The sequence below is a fragment of the Gorilla gorilla genome, chromosome X (assembly GCF_029281585.2).
Source record: "Gorilla gorilla gorilla isolate KB3781 chromosome X, NHGRI_mGorGor1-v2.1_pri, whole genome shotgun sequence".
Classification (NCBI taxonomy): Eukaryota; Metazoa; Chordata; class Mammalia; order Primates; family Hominidae; genus Gorilla; species Gorilla gorilla.
Window position 1 is genome coordinate 58,631,713 of NC_073247.2, and position 15,500 is coordinate 58,647,212.

Genomic DNA, 15,500 nt, shown 5'->3' on the forward strand with positions numbered 1-15,500 from the left:
AAAAAAAGTAATTATGTTAAAACTCTTGAGATGGGGAGATTCTCCTGGATTGTCTGGATTATCTGGGTGGGCCCTAAATGTAATAATGAGTGTCCTTATCAGATTAAGGCGGGGAGATCTGACACAGACAGAAGAGAAGAAGGCAGTAAGCCTGCCATGGTTTGAACGTCCCCACCAAAACTTGTGTTGAAATTTAATTGCCATTGTTAACAATATTAAGAGGTGGGGCTGTTAGGAAGTGATTAATGCCATTATCATAAGAGTGGATTAGTTATCACGAGATTGGGTTTGTTATAAAAGGGAGCTTAGCCACATTTTCTCTGTCTGTCTCCTGCACTTGCTTTTGCCTTTCATCCTTCCATCATGACACAACCCTCACCAGATGCCAGCGCCATGTTCTTGGACTCCTAGCCTCTAGAACTGTATACCAAATGAACTTCTATCCTTTATAAATTACCCAGTTTGTGGTATTCCATTATAGTAACAGAAAACAAACAAAGGCAATCAACATGGAGGTAGAGATTACAGTGATGCAGCCATGTATTAGTCCGTTCTCACACTGCTATAAAGAACTGCCCGAGACTGGGTAATTTATAAAGGAAAGAGATTTAACTGACTCACAGTTCCGCATGGCTGGGGAGGCCTCAGGAAACAATCATGGCCAAAGGTGAACAGGAAGCAAAGACTTTCTTCGCATGGTAGCAGGAGACAGAAGTGCAAGCAGGGGAAATGCCAGACGCTTGTAAAACCATCAGACCTCATGAGAACTCACTGTCACAAAAACAGCATGGGAAAAACCACCCCCGTGGGGATTTGTAATCTGTGGGGATTACAATTCGAGATGAGATTTGGGTGGGGACACAGAGCCAACCCATATCAAGCCACAAGCCAAGAAATGCTGGCAATCACAGGAAGCTGGAAGAGGCAAGGAACAGGTTCTCCCCTAGAGCCTCTGGAGGACTACAGCCCTGCTGACAACTTGATTTCAACTCAGTGAAACTGATTTCAGATTTCTGGGCTCCAGAATTGTGAGAGAATAAATTGATGTTGTTTATGCCACAAAGTTTGTGGTAATTTGTTACAGCAGCAGAGGGAATTTGGGGTGATTGTAAGGAGTTATGTAAATTATGTTAAAGAACCTTTGCAGTTGTAAGATGCATTCATTCATTCAACAAATAGTCGAGGCAATATAGAAGAGTAATTAAAAGCACCGACTTTGAGGCCGGGTGTGGGATGGTTCACTCCTGTAATCCCAGTGCTTTGGGAAGCCAAGGCAGGAGGATTGCTTGAGGCCAGCAGTTCCTTCCAGATCAGTGGGGACAACATAGCAAGACTCCATCTCTAAAAAAAATTATTTTAATTAAAAATAAATAAATACATAAATAAAAGCACATACTTTGGACTCAATTCTATCTTGGGGGTGAATCCCAGCTCTGTCACCCACTGACTATGTGACTTTGAGCAGACTGCTTAATTCTCTTGAGCCTCAGTCTCAACATCTGCATACTGGGGATGATAATAGTATTTAACTCCAGAGAAGGTTGTGAAAATTAATGGGAAGATGCACATAAAAGGCTTTGTGCTGGGCTCAAGGGCCATTGCCCTGTTCCTGCCCTAAGAGAGCTTGCTGTCATCCTGGGAGGATCTTAGAGAGATCAGGGCTGTAGATGGAAAGCCCAGAGAGAAATGGGGACTTGTTGGAGGTACTAGGGATGGGGGTAGGGGAAATTTCTTAGACAAATTGACTTATGAGCTCCCTGATGAACACAGTGGGCCCTAATTACATACTCTTTTTAATACTATTGTTATAAATATTATTAATATCAATGGGTAAAATATATTTCTGCTTCTTTGGTCTTTTAGAAAAAAATATATGGAAGTGTAGAAGTGTTTTTTTTGTTTAAATTTCTTTTTTAAAAATTTTTTATAGAGATGGGGGTCTCACTATGTATCCCAGATTGTTCTGGAACTCCTGGCCTCAAGTGATCCTTCCACCTCCTACCTCAGCCTCTCAAAGTGTTGGGATTACAGGCATGAGCCACTGGGACTGGCTCATTTAAATTTTTCTTTCTTTCTCTTTCTCTCTCTCTCTCTTTTTAAAGACAAGATCTCGCTCTGTGGCCCAGGTAAGCAGGAGTAGCCGGATCGTGGCTCACTGCAACCTCGTACTCCCGGGCTCAAGCGATCCTCCTACCTCAGCCTCCTGAGTAACAGACTACAGGCACACCACCCCACCTCGCTAATTTTATTTATTTTTTTTGTAGAGAAAAGAGACAGGGTATTGCTCTGTTGCCCAGGGTGGGGTGCAGTGGCATGACCATGGCTCACTGCAACCTCTGCCTCCCAGGTTCAAGTGATCCTCCAGCTGTGGCCTCCCTAAGTGCTGGGATTACAACCGTGAGCCACCGCGCCGGCCCAAATTTCTTACGTCACTACAGAGTTCCTAGGAAAAAATCCCATGCCTGAAAAAGATAGAAACTGACAGGAAGGATTTGAGATGACGACCTGCTTCATATACACTCCTTATTAAAACTGGATAACAATGCACCACCGAGGAGGTGGGGAGGGATAGGAAAAATGAAAAGAGAAAATCAGCGCATGCGTACTCTGATTTGGGAAGACTCCAAAGAGAAAATCAGAGCATGTGTACTCTGAACTTGGAGTAGCCAATCCCAGGGGATGCTTTAGGCGGGAAAGTCAGAGTTTCTGCCTCCATTTTGAGAAGGTTCTGTACCTGGAGCCTAGACTGATAGACCCCACATCAGCTTGGCTTGTCCCGCCTACTGTTCTGACTTCTGATTGGCCAGATGGAGTTCACTAACTGCCCTGATTGGTCCATCATCCTGGAGCAGTGACATTGCAGAATATTTTCTCCTCCTCCAGCCACCACCAACTGCTGCCAACTCGCCACCACTGCTGCCGACCTCGCCACCACTGCTTTGTCTCTGAAGTAGGTTCTCTTTAAGGGACACCCTAGATGGGCTAATCAGGGCAGATAGAAAAGGAGGAAGCCTCTGTAGGGCCGTCAAGTGCTTGGGGTTCCGAAAATCTTGAGGACTGAAAGACAACTAATGCCTTTCAGGACAATCATCATGGAGGATCCTCCCGCCTCGGCCTTGGGTCTACAGGCCTGTATTATCCCACCCCTGGTTTTTTTTTTTTTTTAGTAGAGACGGGGATTTTTTATGTTGACCAGGCTGGCCTCAACCGCCTGGGCTCAAGCAATCCTCCCGCCTTGGCCTCGGGGCTACAGGCACGAACCACCCCACCCTCACTAAATTTTTTTATTTTTTATTTTTTTAGTACAGACGGTTTTGCTATGTTGGGCAGGCTGACCTCGACCGCCTGGGCTTAAGCAATCCTTCCGCCTCGGCCCCGGGACTACAGAAGTGCACCATCCTGCCCACGCTTTTTTTTTTTTTTTTTTTTTTTAGTAGAAACCAGGTTTCACTATGTTGGCCAGGCTGGCCTCAACCTCCTGGGCTCAAGCGATCCTCACACCTTGGCCTCAGGACTACAGATGTGTGCCATTCCGCCCCTGCTAGTTTTGTTGTTGTTGTTGTTCTTTTTAGTAGAGACAGGGTTTCCTTATGTTGGCCGAACTGGGCTTGACCTCCTCGGCTCAAGTGATCCTCCCACCTCGGCCTCGGAACTACAGGCAAGAACCACCTCGCTGATGTTATTATTTTTGTTGTTATTATTAGTAGTAGAAATGGGGTTTTGCTATGTTGGCCAGGCTGGCCTCAACCTCCTGGGCTCAAGAGATCCTCTTGCCTCGGCCTCGGAACTACAGGCGAGCACCACCCCGCCCCCACTAATACTTTTTATTTTATTTTATTTTTTTTAGTAGAGGGTTTTTCTAGGTTGGCTAGGCTGGTATCGACCTCGTGGGCTCAAGCGATCCGCCCGCCTTGGCCAAAGAGCTGAGATGTTACAGGCCTGTGCCACCGCCCCCAGCTAATTTTGTGTGTGTGTGGGTTTTTTTTTTTTTTTTTTTTTTTTTTTTTTTGTAGAGATGAGGGGTTTGCTATGTTTCCCAGGCTGGTCTCAACCTCCTGGGCTCAAGAGATCTGCAGGCCTCGGCCTCCCAAAATGCTGGGATTACAGGCATGAGCCACTGCGCCTGGCCGATTGCTGCAAATTGAAACACCCCACATTTTCTCTAAGTGATGGCGGGCTCTTGTAGTCTCAGAGATTCTAGCTGTCTTCCTTCTAATAATTTACAAATAACCCAGTAATAGCTTCTAAATCTGTTCATATTAGTGAAGGTCATTTCTCTTCAACAGAACAGAACCCCCCATCCCTCTGCCTGATCAGATGCATCACCAGAAAGACCACGTTATGTCTGGGACTCACTTCCCTCCCTTTATTTATTGAGTGGGGGTGTCAGAACGCCCCCACTCAATAAAATTACACACTCACGTCCCTGCCTCCCCAGCAAGGGTCTGTACATCTTTCAGGGTAAGCCTAGCCCCAGGAAAACTACTAACAACACTAGCCAACCCCCTCCCAAAGACTCAAGGCTGCTAGGAAACCTGTCATCCCCAAGCAATACTTCTCCCAGAGACTCCAGGCTCCCTGTTTTCATCTGACTTCTCTCCATGTCCTTACCCACGGACAGATAAGCCCCGAATGGAGAAATGCAACACCTAATTCCAGGTGACTGAGTGTGGCCGGGCTTCACTGATTTCTCCCTCCATAGGACCAAGGGTCCTGTAGCTAGAAAGTCTCAGGCTGTTTCTCTTGCAGGTCAGACTGCTCCTGGTGCCATGAACAGAGACCACACCTTTGCAAAGAGACCCAGGGATGATGCTAAAACATCAGAGAAGAGAAGCAAGGTAAGGTGACCTAGAGGGGGCATAGCAGTGGTCCAGGGGACAGAGTAGGGTGACCAGGTTTCTGAGGAAGGGAGGACAGAGGTACTGGGGACAAGGAGCAGGGTCTCAGGGGAGATCTGGACCCTTGGGAGCCTCCCACCTGTGTTCTGTCATCACCTACCATCCCTGGAGACAAGTCTGTGACCTTGCACTATATTTGGTAACTCTCAGTGCATTCTGGAAGGTGGGAAGAGAGCCAGACAGCAGCATTAAAGCCCTAATGTGTGCCACGGGAGAAGCTAGGGTAGGTTCCCCATGGTCTCTCAGTTAGCCATGGCATCAACCAGGACAGATTATCATCCTCACTTCCCAGATCCAGCACACAGGAAGCGGCTCCAGCTGAATGGCAGACATACCTAGCTGAGTCACTGACAATTTTATTTTATTTTTTTTAGGCCCTCGATGATATTGCCACATACTTCTCTAAGAAAGAGTGGGAAGAGATGAAATACTCGGAGAAAATCAGCTATGTGTATATGAAGAGAAACTATAAGGCCATGACTAAACTAGGTAACAGAAAGTTCTAGGAACAGACAAGTCTGGGGATACATGAGCATCCCTTTTCCTGCTTTGGCTACTTCTTAGGCTGCAGAAAGTACCCCACATTTTCCTTTTGTGCAGGGAAAAATCGCAAGGCAGCTTCTGGGGGTTCTGCTCTTCTGTATCCTGTCAGAGCTGAGGGCAGGGACTGGCCATAGTGGAGCTTGTACCTGGACCCTGCACTTTTCTCTCCCTTAGGCGTCTGTTCTGATCAGCCCAGCTGTCTCTGTGGCATTGCAGCACACCTCCCACCCTACCTTCCTCCTCTCGGCTTGTCTCTTTCTCTCTCTCTCCCCTTTTTTTTTTTTTTTTTTTTGAGTCAGAGTCTCACTCTGTCACCTAGGCTAGAGTGTAGTAGTGCAATCATAGCTCAATGCAGCCTCGAACTCCTGGGCTCAAGCAATCCTTCCGCCCAGCCGATGGAGTAGCTGAGGCTATGAGCACATGCCACCATGCCCAACTAATTTTATTTTATAATTTGTAGATATGGGGGTCTCTCTATGTTACACAGGCTCATCTTGAAATCCTGGCCTCAAACAATCCTCCTGCCTCAGCCTCCCAAAGTGCCGGTACTACAGACATGAGCCACCATGCCAGGCCTAAGTTTGTCCCTTAAGGAATAAACATTTTGCTTCTTTCTAGGTTTCAACGTCACCCTCCCACCTTTCATGTGTAATAAACAGGCCACAGACTTCCAGGGGAATGATTTTGATAATGACCATAACCGTAGGATTCAGGGTGAGTAGATGGGAAGTGGCTGGAAAGGTCTCCTGAAGCCCAGTTGCTTTTCAGCTCAGCTACCTGGGAAAGATCCTCTGGCATTTGTTCCCTCATACACATCAGGGTTGAGTGAAAAAAAAATTGCATACAGAAAGTTAACTACAGAGGCCATTCATAAAATTCTAAAACATGCAAAACAGTAATATGTATTTTCATGGATAATAAGTAAATGGTAAATGCATAAAAACATAAATGCGAATAAAAAGGCATCAAATTGAGGAGACTGGCTGTAAATGGAGAAGGAGCGAGAGCAGGGATTGGTGAGTGCTGCACAGGCAGCTTCAGTCATGACTTGTTGATAGCGTGTTTTGTTTTGTTTTGTTTTGTTTTGTTTTTGTTTCTGTTTTTGTTTTGAACTGGAGATTTGCTCTTGTCGCCCAGGCTGGAGTACAATGGCACAGTCTCAGCCCACTACAACCTCTGCCTCCCGAGTTCAAGCGATTCTCCTGCCTCAGCCTCCTGACTAGCTGGGATTACAGGCACCCGCCACCATGCCCACCTAATTTTTGTATTTTTAGTAGAGATGGGGTTTCACCATGTTGACCAGGCTGGTCTCAAACTCCTGACCTCAGGTGATCCACCCTCCTCAGCCTCCAAAGTGCTGGGATTACAGGTGTGAGCTACTGCACCCAGGCGGTTTCTAGTGTTTCTAACATTCTAAATAAATAAATCAGATCTAACATAGTCATGGGGTAATGTTGAGATGCGACTGAACTCAATATTATTCCCCATACTTTTCTGTGTGTTTGAAACATTTCTTTTTTAAAAGACATGTTGTTCTTGCTAAACACTGTTTTTTTTATTATACTTTAAGTTTTAGGGCACATGTGCACAATGTGCAGGTTAGTTACATGTGTATACATGTGCCATGCTGGTGCGCTGCACCCATTAACTCGTCATCTAGCATTAGGTATATCTCCCAACGCCATCCCTTCCCCCTCCCCCCACCCCACAACAGTCCCCAGAGTGTGATGTTCCCCTTCCCGTGTCCTTGTGTTCTCATTGTTCAATTCCCACCTATGAGTGAGAATATGCGGTGTTTGGTTTTTTTGTTCTTGCAATAGTTTACTGAGAATGATGATTTCCAATTTCATCCATGTCCCTACAAAGGACGTGAACTCATCATTTTTTATGGCTGCATAGTATTCCATGGTATATATGTGCCACATTTTCTTAATCCAGTCTATCATTGTTGGACATTTGGGTTGGTTCCAAGTCTTTGCTATTGTGAATAGTGCCACAATAAACATACGTGTGCATGTGTCTTTATAGCAGCATGATTTATAGTCCTTTGGGTATATACCCAGTAATGGGATGGCTGGGTCAAATGGTATTTCTAGTTCTAGATCCCTGAGGAATCGCCACACTGACTTCCACAATGGTTGAACTAGTTTCCAGTCCCACCAACAGTGTAAAAGTGTTCCTATTTCTCCACATCCTCTCCAGCACCTGTTGTTTCCTGACTTTTTAATGATTGCCATTCTAACTGGTGTGAGATGGTATCTCATTGTGGTTTTGATTTGCATTTCTCTGATGGTCAGTGATGGTGAGCATTTTTTCATGTGTTTTTTGGCTGCATAAATGTCTTCTTTTGAGAAGTGTCTGTTCATGTCCTTTGCCCACTTTTTGATGGGGTTGTTTGTTTTTTTCTTGTAAATTTGTTTGAGTTCATTGTAGATTCTGGATATTAGCCCTTTGTCAGATGAGTAGGTTGCGAAAATTTCCTCCCATTCTGTAGGTTGCCTGTTCACTCTGATGGTAGTTTGTTTTGCTGTGCAGAAGCTCTTTAGTTTAATTAGATCCCATTTGTCAATTTTGGCTTTTGTTGCCATTGCTTTTGGTGTTTTAGATATGAAGTCAGGCAGGAGAAGGAAATAAAGGGTATTCAATTAGGAAAAGAGGAAGTCAAATTGTCCCTGTTTGCAGACGACATGATCGTATACCTAGAAAACCCCATTGTCTCAGCCCAAAATCTCCTTAAGCTGATAAGCAACTTCAGCAGTCTCAGGATACAAAATCAATGTACAAAAATCACAAGCATTCTTATACACCAACAACAGACAAACAGAGAGCTAAACACTGTTAATGAATCAAAGGACAGTTAAGACAATTTTAAAAGTGGAAAAAAAGAAACTATTAAAAGTGTAGGTCCGCCAAAAACTTCTAGAGATTGTTTCATTTACAGCATGTAGATATTGGATAAATATTTTAAGAGAGAGGGTGATGAACACATGTAATAAAGATTGCCGTTTCTCCATACTTTATTAAAACCAAATAGTCTTCTCATTCCCAAACAACCCCAATTCTCCATGATGAGCTTGGAAGTGAGTTTGAAAGAGTGCTCCCTCATCTAACACACAGAGAGCTTTCCCAATTGTCAGTGAGCGGAGATAACATAGGATGAAAAAAAGACAGGTTCTTGGGTAGAGATCTTTGTGCATTTCAGGAATAGAAAGGGAACATATTTGTTTACTTGCTCTTCTGCTCTGACAATACAATCATAAGACAAGGTCAGAGTGTCTAAACTGTCTTCAATATCTCTATTACTCCCCAGCTAAACAGGCCAGATTCTACAATCTCCCGCAATCACTACAAGAGATCTGAAAAGCCAGTGCTTGAGTATCTGCCAAGTTTTGACGTTAAAGGAGTGTCTTTATACTGAAAATGTTTCAGAGCCACCGGACTAAGTCATCCATGGTTCATCACACATTTAACAGCTTAATTGACATACCATAAGATTCACCCATTTGAAGTGTACAGTGATTTTTAGTTGTTGCACATCTTGAGTGATTACAGTTTACATTCCCAACCAATCAATTTAATTATTTGGGAAAAAGTAAAAGATACGTAATAGAATAAGATGAGACTGTGATGGGATTTAACCCCCATTTGAGAAACCATGAGATGTGAAATTCTGAACTGATGCCACAGATAAATGAACCAACCATGACTAAACATAATTCAGAAGCAAATCTCAAATAACTCCTCAACAATGAGTGGACTCATAACCTCTGCTGCAGAATACCCTCATGCAACGGAAGTCTCTCCAGAGTTTGGAAATCTTTACCAACAAAGAAAAATTCTGATGTATTCTCTTTCAGTTGAACGTCCTCAGATGACTTTCGGCAGGCTCCAGGGAATCTTCCCGAAGGTGAGTATCTCTCAAATCTAAAGGACCAGAGGACCTTTTTCCCTTCATGGATGTGAACACTGATAAGACAGGGAGAATATCAAAAACGCCCTCATTGCCTCTTTCTCCCCATGTCTATCACAACAACTTATGTAGCACCGACAGCTTGATAATACTAACTGTTGTGATCCTTAATATTTCTTTTGTTTTCACAGTGATGCCAGATACTATTTTAAGCAGTTCACATGGATTAATTAATTTAATCCATAAGAAGACCTCTATGACATTGTTTCTTTTATTATCTGCAAATAGTAATGAGTCACACACTTTGGTTGTCATCCATATAAAAGCCATGTGACTTGGCACAAATCTTCTAAGTTATCGGAGCTCCAGATTCCTAGTCCATGAAATGGAAGTAAAGAATAATAGTTTATGTTATAGACCATAATTATCAGCAAAATAATAATAAAATGAGGCTATCATTGTACAGAGATGTTAAAGAATTTTCCTGAGGCGCAGTGGCAGTGGTAGTCTAATCCAGAGCTCCAAGCCATTTAAAGCTCATTCACGTTTGCATTTGTTTATGAAGTTCAGATGTTGCTCACTAGGGCTTTACCCCATAGGGCCTACTGGTGCTTCCATTGAGACACCCACTCTTGCAACAGGAAGGACCAGCTGGCCTCTCCTGTTACCGGGGCCACTCCCATGACTTAGGAATCGCTTTGACTGTTGGCCCCTCCTTGAGCTCCTTGAGGGCTTTGTCTGCACCTGGGGCATCCGAGAAGCCCCAGTCCCAGCCCAGGGGATCCCTCAGAGGCCCCTGAATGAGTGATTCTGGAAGTGCAGATTCAGCTCTGGTTTAGAAGGTAAAGGGATCTGGGAGTTGGGTTGCCAGTATGGAGAACGAATTCAAAGAAGGATCCAGAAGGGTATTCAATGTTATTATTATTACATTTGAACAATGTTTACAAGCTCAGAGAGGATTTTCCCTTAGCCTATTTTACATGTATTATTCACTATTTCGTAAGTGAGGAAGCTGAGTAAAAAGTAGCTTAAGGGCCGGGCGCGGGGGCTCACGACTGTAATCCCAGCAATTTAGGAGGTCGAGGAGGGCAGATTACGAGGTCAAGAGATCGAGACCGTCCTGGCCAACATGGTGAAACCTCATCTCTACTAAAAATACAAAACTTAGCAGGGCGTGGTAGCGCCTGCCTGTAATCCTAGCTACTCGGGAGGCTGAGACAGGGGAATCGCTTGAACCGGGGAGGAGGAGATTGCAGTGAGCCAAGATCGCGCCACTGCACTCTAGCCTGGTGACAGAGCGAGACTTTGTCAAAAAAAAAAAAAGAGTAGCTTAATATTGTTCATCAGTGACACATCCCAGTGTAACTAGAATTGATATGGGTACCACCTCACTGAATTCCACATTCAATGTTGGTGCCTCAGTAGGGTGGTATGCCAGATCTGGTACTGCTTTCTTTGCTGCCTGGATTAATTTCAGCAAACCATTTCTTTCCCTCTCCCTTCCCTGTATTCATCTCCCCACACCATCTTTCCCAGCAGTGTTTTGTCCCCTCCCTATGTTTTTACATTTACTCTCCCAGCAGCTGTCTACGAGCTTATATGGGATCCCTTGTATTTTATAGAAGCTCTTCCTTTTGTAGACCTGTGAATTCTTAGAATGCTATTTTTCTCCAAATCTTCTGTGTACTACACTCTCAACTACATGGAGATTTCTGCTGTTTTCACGAATGTCAGTCTTAAAAGAGTGTGAAGATAAGCATTCTAGCCCTGGAAACTGCATTCATTTAGGCCATTCCTTTTGCTTCTAATCTCCCAGGTTTCTCTCATTTAGGCAAGTGTAACTCTCCCCGCGTTGTTGAGAACATTCATTAAGGTAATGCATGTGAAGACGCTTTGCAAGCTCTAAAGCACTATAGAAATGTCACTGATACTGTTTATCTGTAACCTTCACATTATAAATATCATGCCCAAGAAGCCAGCAGAGGACGAAAATGATTCGAAGGGAGTGTCAGAAGCATCTGGCCCACAAAACGATGGGAAACAACTGCACCCCCCAGGAAAAGCAAATATTTCTGAGAAGATTAATAAGAGATCTGGTAAGAGGAAACAATTTGGGAACAACTCCTCTGGCTTTTCTGGCTATGTTCAGGTGTGTGGACTGGGTGTGTGGCATGGATCCCAGACAAGCCTGGGTCCAGGCTGGGCTGAAGAGCTCGCCCAGCTCCAGATGAGATGTTAGACATGACTTCCAGAGATGCAGACCGGAGTTGTCATCCATATAAAAAACCACGCGACTTGGGGCAAGTCTTCCAAATTTTCTCAGCTCCAGATTCCTAGTCCATAAGATGGAAATAAAGAATCATAGTTCATAAATTGTTTGGAGGCATTAAATTAAATCCTGAAGGCCTGATGACATGAAAGGTGCTCAAGCAATTCTATCTGTGATAACCTGGGATCATATCTTACTCAGCTCAATGCCTGATACCCAATACAGGTGTACTTCAGAGATATTGCAGGTTGGGTTCCAGACCACTGCAATAAAGTGAGTCACACACATTGTTTTTCACTTGTTTTGCAGTGCATAAAAACATTATGTTTACACTATAGTGTACTCTACTAAGTGTGCAATAGCATTATGTCTAAAAATGTACATACCTTAATTTTAAAATAATTCATTGTTAAAAAATGCTAACAATCTTCTGAGCCTTCAGTGAGTTACACTCTTCTGGTTGGTGGAGGGTCTTGCCTCGGTGTTGATGGCTGCTGGCTGATCAAGGTGGTGGTTGCTGAAGGGTGGAGTGGCTGTGGCAGTTTCTTAAAAGAACACAACAATGAAATTTGCCACATCGATTAGCTCTCCCTTTCATGAAAGATTTCTCTGTAGTATGTGATGCTATTCGATAGCATTTAGCCACTTTAGAACTTCTTTCAAAGTTGGAGTGAATCCTCTCTAGCTGTGAAAGTTTTAGATGGCATCTACTTCCAATAAAAGGCTATTTAATCTATATTGAAAATCTGTTGTTTAGTGTAGCCACGTTCATCAGTGATCTTAGCTAGATCTTCTGGATAACTTGCTGCAGCTTCTCCATCAGTGTTTGCTGCTACACCTTGCACTTTTATGTTATGGGGACAGCTTCTTTCCTTAAACCTCACAAACCAACCTCTGCTAGTTTCACACGTTTCTTCACCTCTCTCAGCTTTCATGGGCTTGAAGAGAGTTCAGGTCTTGCTCTGAATTAGACTTTGGCTTAAGGGAATGTTGTGGCTGGTTTCATGTTCTATCCTGATCACTCAAACTTTCTCTATTGCAGCAGTAAGGCTGTTTTGCTTTCTTATTCTTGTGTTCACTGGGTATTAGTATTATTGTTTCCTTCAAGAACTTTTCCTTTGCATTATATACTATTCTTTCTTTCAAGAACTTCTCCTTTGCATGCACAGCTTGGCTATTTGGTGCAAGAGGCCTAGCTTTCATCCTGTCTCGGCTTTCAGCATGCCTTCCTCACTAAGCTTAGCCATTTCTAGATTCTGATTTAATGTGAGAGAATGCGACTCTTCCTTTCATTTGAACAGTTAGTGGCCATTTTAGGATTGTTAATTGTCCTAATTTCAGTATCGCTGTGTCTCAGGGAATAGGTAGGCCCAAGAAAAGGAAAAGAGATGGGGAAGAGCTCATTGGTGGAGCAGTCAGAATACACACAACATTGATTAATTACGTTCGTTATCTTCTCTAGGTGGAGTTCCTGTTACCCCCAAAACATTGACACACAACAGGGTGACTATAGTCAATAATAACTTAATCGTACATTTAAAAATAACTAAAAGAGTGTAATTGGATTGTTTGTAACACAAGGATAAATGCTTGATGGGATGGATACCCTATTTTCCATGATGTGATTATTATGCATTGCATACGTGTATCAAAATATCTCACGTACCCCATAAGTATATACACCTACTGTGTATCCACAAAAATAAATTATTTTAAAAGACTAAAAAACAACAAAAACAATTGCAATAATAACATCAAAGCTCACTGATCACAGATCACCATAACAGATATAATAATAATGGAAAAGTGTAAAATTGGTGAGAATTCCCCCCCAAAAATTACAGTATCTGCAAAGCACTATAAAAATGAGGTGCCATAAAACAAGGTATGCCTGTGTGCCCTTAACAAATACGTGCTGGATGAAAGGAGGTATGGGTGAATGTTCCCATAAGTGAAGAGGTTGGGAATCTAAACCTGACAACGGAAGGAGCCAGAAGCTAAAACTTTAATTGGCATTTGGCCTATGTTGGTGTGGATCTAAGGCCTCAGCCTCTCTAAGCCAGAGAATGTGAAAAACTGGATAAAGAAGGCCCATGGACACTTGGGAGGGAGGAGGCATCTCCTTTTTTTGAGAAAACAGAGCCTAACACTCTCCAACCTACCCAACCCTCATCTTCCAACTATTCTCCATCATAGGACCCAAAAGGCGGAAACATGCCTGGACCCACAGACTGCGTGAGAGAAAGCAGCCGGTGATTTATGAAGAGATCAGCGACCCTGAGGAAGATGATGAGTAACTCCGTAAGTGAACCTTCGGCTCACCCTCCACATCCCTGCAGATGTGCTATTCTGTTATGGTACTGGTATCCCATCTTGTCATTTGTTTCCCAAATCATTCCTTTCTCATAATTTTCTAGTGTACAGCATTGAGGCTGAATGATGAGATTTCCCATGCTCTTTCTACTCCTTACCCTGTATACCCAGGGATCCTCCCCACCCAGGATGCTGTGGGTTCCCAAACCCCAGGTCAGCCCTGATATGTGGGCCACACCTTCCTCTAGCCTAGGAATGCATAAACCAGGCGAGGAAGTCACTGTGGCATGAGCAGATGGTTCACTTTGAGGAACCATGGAAGGTGTGTCCAGGTCCTGAGGTAGGGCAGAATCAGAGTGTGCAGGGTCTGCAGGTCAGGAGGAGTTGAGGTTGAGTTATTGGGCAGTGGGAACTCGCTGTCACTTACTTTCCTTCTCTCTTCTCACCTCAGCCTAGAGGATACGACACATGCCCTTGATGAGAAGCAGAACGTGGTGACCTTTCACGAACATGGGCATGGCTGCGGACCCCTCGTCATCAGGTGCATAGCAAGTGAAAGCAAGTGTTCACAACAGTGAAAAGTTGAGCGTCATTTTTCTTAGTGTGCCAAGAGTTCGATGTTGGCGTTTCTGTTGTATTTTCTTGCAGTGTGCCATTCTGTTAGACATTAGCGTTTTCGTTGATGAGCAAGACATGCTTAATGCATATTTCGGCTTGTGTATCCATGCACCTACCTCAGAAAACAAGTATTGTCAGGTATTCTCTCCATAGAACAGCACTACCCTCCTCTCACCCCAGATGTGACTACTGAGGGGAGGTCTGAGTGTTTAATTTCAGACTTTTTCCTCTGCATTTACACACTACACCCCACACACACACACACACACACACACACACACACACACCAAGTACCAGTACAAGCATCTCCCGTCTGCTTTTCCCATTGCCATGCGTCCTGGTCAAGCCCCCCTCACTCTGTTTCCTGTTCAGCATGTACTCCCCTCATCCGATTCCCCTCTATCAGTCACTGACAGTTAATAAACCTTTGCAAACGTTCCCCAGTTGTTTGTTCCTCTCATTATTGTGCACACAGCTGTGTGCACGTGTGTGAATATTTCTTTAGAAAGATTCTTAGAAGTGGAATTGCTGTGTCAAAGGAGTCATTTATTCAACAAAACCCTAATGAGTGCGTCCTCGTGCTGAGCGCTGTTCTAGGTGCTGGAGAGACATCAGGGAACAGGGCAGACAGATGTTCCTGACCACCATTCTAGAGGAGGATGTTTTCAGTTGTTGGCTTTCTTTGTTTGTTTGTTTGTTTGTTTCTTCTAGAGATGGGGTCTTGCTCTGTCCAGGCTGGAGTGCAGTGGCATGATCATAGCTCAATGCAGCCTTGAACTCCTGGGCTCAAGCGATCCTCCCACCTTGGCCTCCTAAAGTACTAGGATTACAGGCATGAGCCACCGTGCCTGGCCTCCAGTTTTAATTTTGATAGGGACTATACACTTCAGTCCTGGAGCAGGATTCTGCAGCAGGTGGTTGGGCAATTTGGCCTTCGCTCTCTGAACAA

At 44.0% G+C, this 15,500-nt stretch overlaps 1 protein-coding gene across 2 annotated transcripts; it reads left to right on the forward strand.

Annotated features, from left to right (window-relative positions):
- Nucleotides 1-2,720: 2,720 nt before the first annotated feature.
- LOC101151343 (protein SSX1-like) lies at nt 2,721-14,990 on the forward strand. 2 transcript variants are annotated; one of them, XM_055375688.2, is made up of 8 exons: nt 2,721-2,950; nt 4,750-4,838; nt 5,273-5,387; nt 6,060-6,155; nt 9,299-9,348; nt 11,324-11,447; nt 13,817-13,921; nt 14,385-14,990. In XM_055375688.2, the coding sequence occupies exons 2-7, from the start codon at nt 4,770-4,772 to the stop codon at nt 13,915-13,917; spliced, it is 555 nt and encodes a 184-aa protein (XP_055231663.1). In that variant the 5' UTR covers nt 2,721-2,950; nt 4,750-4,769; the 3' UTR covers nt 13,918-13,921; nt 14,385-14,990. The 2 variants fall into 2 exon arrangements, with proteins under 2 accessions (XP_055231663.1, XP_030861853.1); XM_031005993.3 differs by having other exon boundaries at nt 11,327-11,447.
- Nucleotides 14,991-15,500: the final 510 nt, after the last annotated feature.

What these genes read in the sequence shown, in the direction of transcription:
- LOC101151343 (XM_055375688.2), top strand. Translation starts at nt 4,770, where the DNA reads ATGAACAGAGACCACACCTTTGCAAAGAGACCCAGGGATGATGCTAAA. An exon ending in CCATAACCGTAGGATTCAGG is followed by an intron (nt 6,156 to 9,298) that starts GTGAGTAGATGG and finishes ATTCTCTTTCAG; the next exon opens with TTGAACGTCCTCAGATGACT. An exon ending in TCCAGGGAATCTTCCCGAAG is followed by an intron (nt 9,349 to 11,323) that starts GTGAGTATCTCT and finishes ATCATGCCCAAG; the next exon opens with AAGCCAGCAGAGGACGAAAA.